A 1,342-nucleotide genomic window follows, 5' to 3' on the forward strand; every position below is an offset into this window, starting at 1 on the left:
CATGCTTCAACCTCGGATCGTTGGTGAGGAACATTACGAAACCGCCCAAAGAGTTAAGCAAACTTTACAACGTTACAAAGAACTTCAGGACATTATAGCTATCCTTGGATTGGACGAATTATCCGAAGAGGATCGTTTACTCGTAGCAAGAGCGCGAAAAATTGAGCGTTTCTTATCACAACCCTTTTTCGTAGCAGAAGTATTTACCGGTTCTCCAGGGAAATATGTTGGTCTAGCAGAAACAATTCGAGGATTTCAATTGATCCTTTCCGGAGAATTAGATGGTCTTCCTGAACAGGCCTTTTATTTGGTAGGTACTATCGATGAAGCTACCGCGAAGGCTATGAACTTAGAAATGGAGAGCAATTTGAAGAAATGACCTTAAATCTTAGTGTACTGACCCCTAATCGAATTGTTTGGGATTCAGAAGTGGAAGAAATTGTTTTATCTACTAATAGTGGTCAAATTGGCATATTACCAAATCACGCCCCTATTGCCACAGCTGTAGATATAGGGATTTTGAGAATACGCCTTAACGACCAATGGTTAACGATGGCTCTGATGGGTGGTTTTGCTAGAATAGGAAATAATGAGATCACTGTTTTAGTAAATGATGCGGAGAAGGGTAGTGACATTAATCCACAAGAAGCTCAGCAAACTCTTGAAATAGCGGAAGCTAATGTGAAAAAGGCTGAAGGAAGGAGACAAAAAATTGAGGCAAATCTAGCTCTCCGACGAGCTAGAACACGGGTGGAGGCTAGCAATCCGATTTCATAACTAGTTGGTACGTTCGAATAATAAAAAAGAAGTTCTCTTTCTAATCCTATTTAGATTCTGTCGGTGAATACAATCAAATACAATCAAACAGAATCCAATTCTGATGCAAAAATTCAAATTAAAAAATGAAATAGAAAAGATACAAAATCAAAAAATAAATATCACTAAAGGTGGGTTGTAAACCTTATTAGATACCATTGACTCTGGTATCTAATAAGTTTTACCTACTATTGGATTTGAACCAATGACTCCCGCCGTATGAAAGCAGTACTCTAACCACTGAGTTAAGTAGGTCATTTATCATCCCAAAGAGAACCAAATGAAACCCATCCTGTCGATGGATTATAAATATCATATTACTTATAAGCAATACTAATCTAAGGAATACCACTCAAAGAGATCAAAGATTCTTGATGTTGGATCATGGAATATTTCTCTTGACAAGAATTTACCTACATGATAAAATATGTATCACAAGCACTAAGGGCTATAGCTCAGTTGGTAGAGCAACTCGTTTACACGCGCGCCAATGTTTTTCAAGGGAGTTCATCATACAATCAGAAAA

General features: G+C 37.6%; 1 protein-coding gene across 1 annotated transcript in view; it reads left to right on the forward strand.

The window, feature by feature from the left end:
• LOC125812375 (ATP synthase subunit beta, chloroplastic) overlaps positions 1 to 744 on the forward strand; it is a 2,035-nt gene extending 1,291 nt beyond the window's left edge. The window contains exon 1 of the mRNA XM_049491882.1: positions 1 to 744. This exon is cut by the window's left edge and continues 1,291 nt beyond it. Coding sequence (XP_049347839.1) covers positions 1 to 379 — 379 coding nt within the window. The 3' untranslated portion in view covers positions 380 to 744.
• Positions 745 to 1,342: the final 598 nt, after the last annotated feature.

This window comes from Solanum verrucosum, unplaced genomic scaffold, assembly GCF_900185275.1.
Source record: "Solanum verrucosum unplaced genomic scaffold, falcon-dt-bn FXZP01001329.1, whole genome shotgun sequence".
Taxonomy (NCBI): Eukaryota; Viridiplantae; Streptophyta; class Magnoliopsida; order Solanales; family Solanaceae; genus Solanum; species Solanum verrucosum.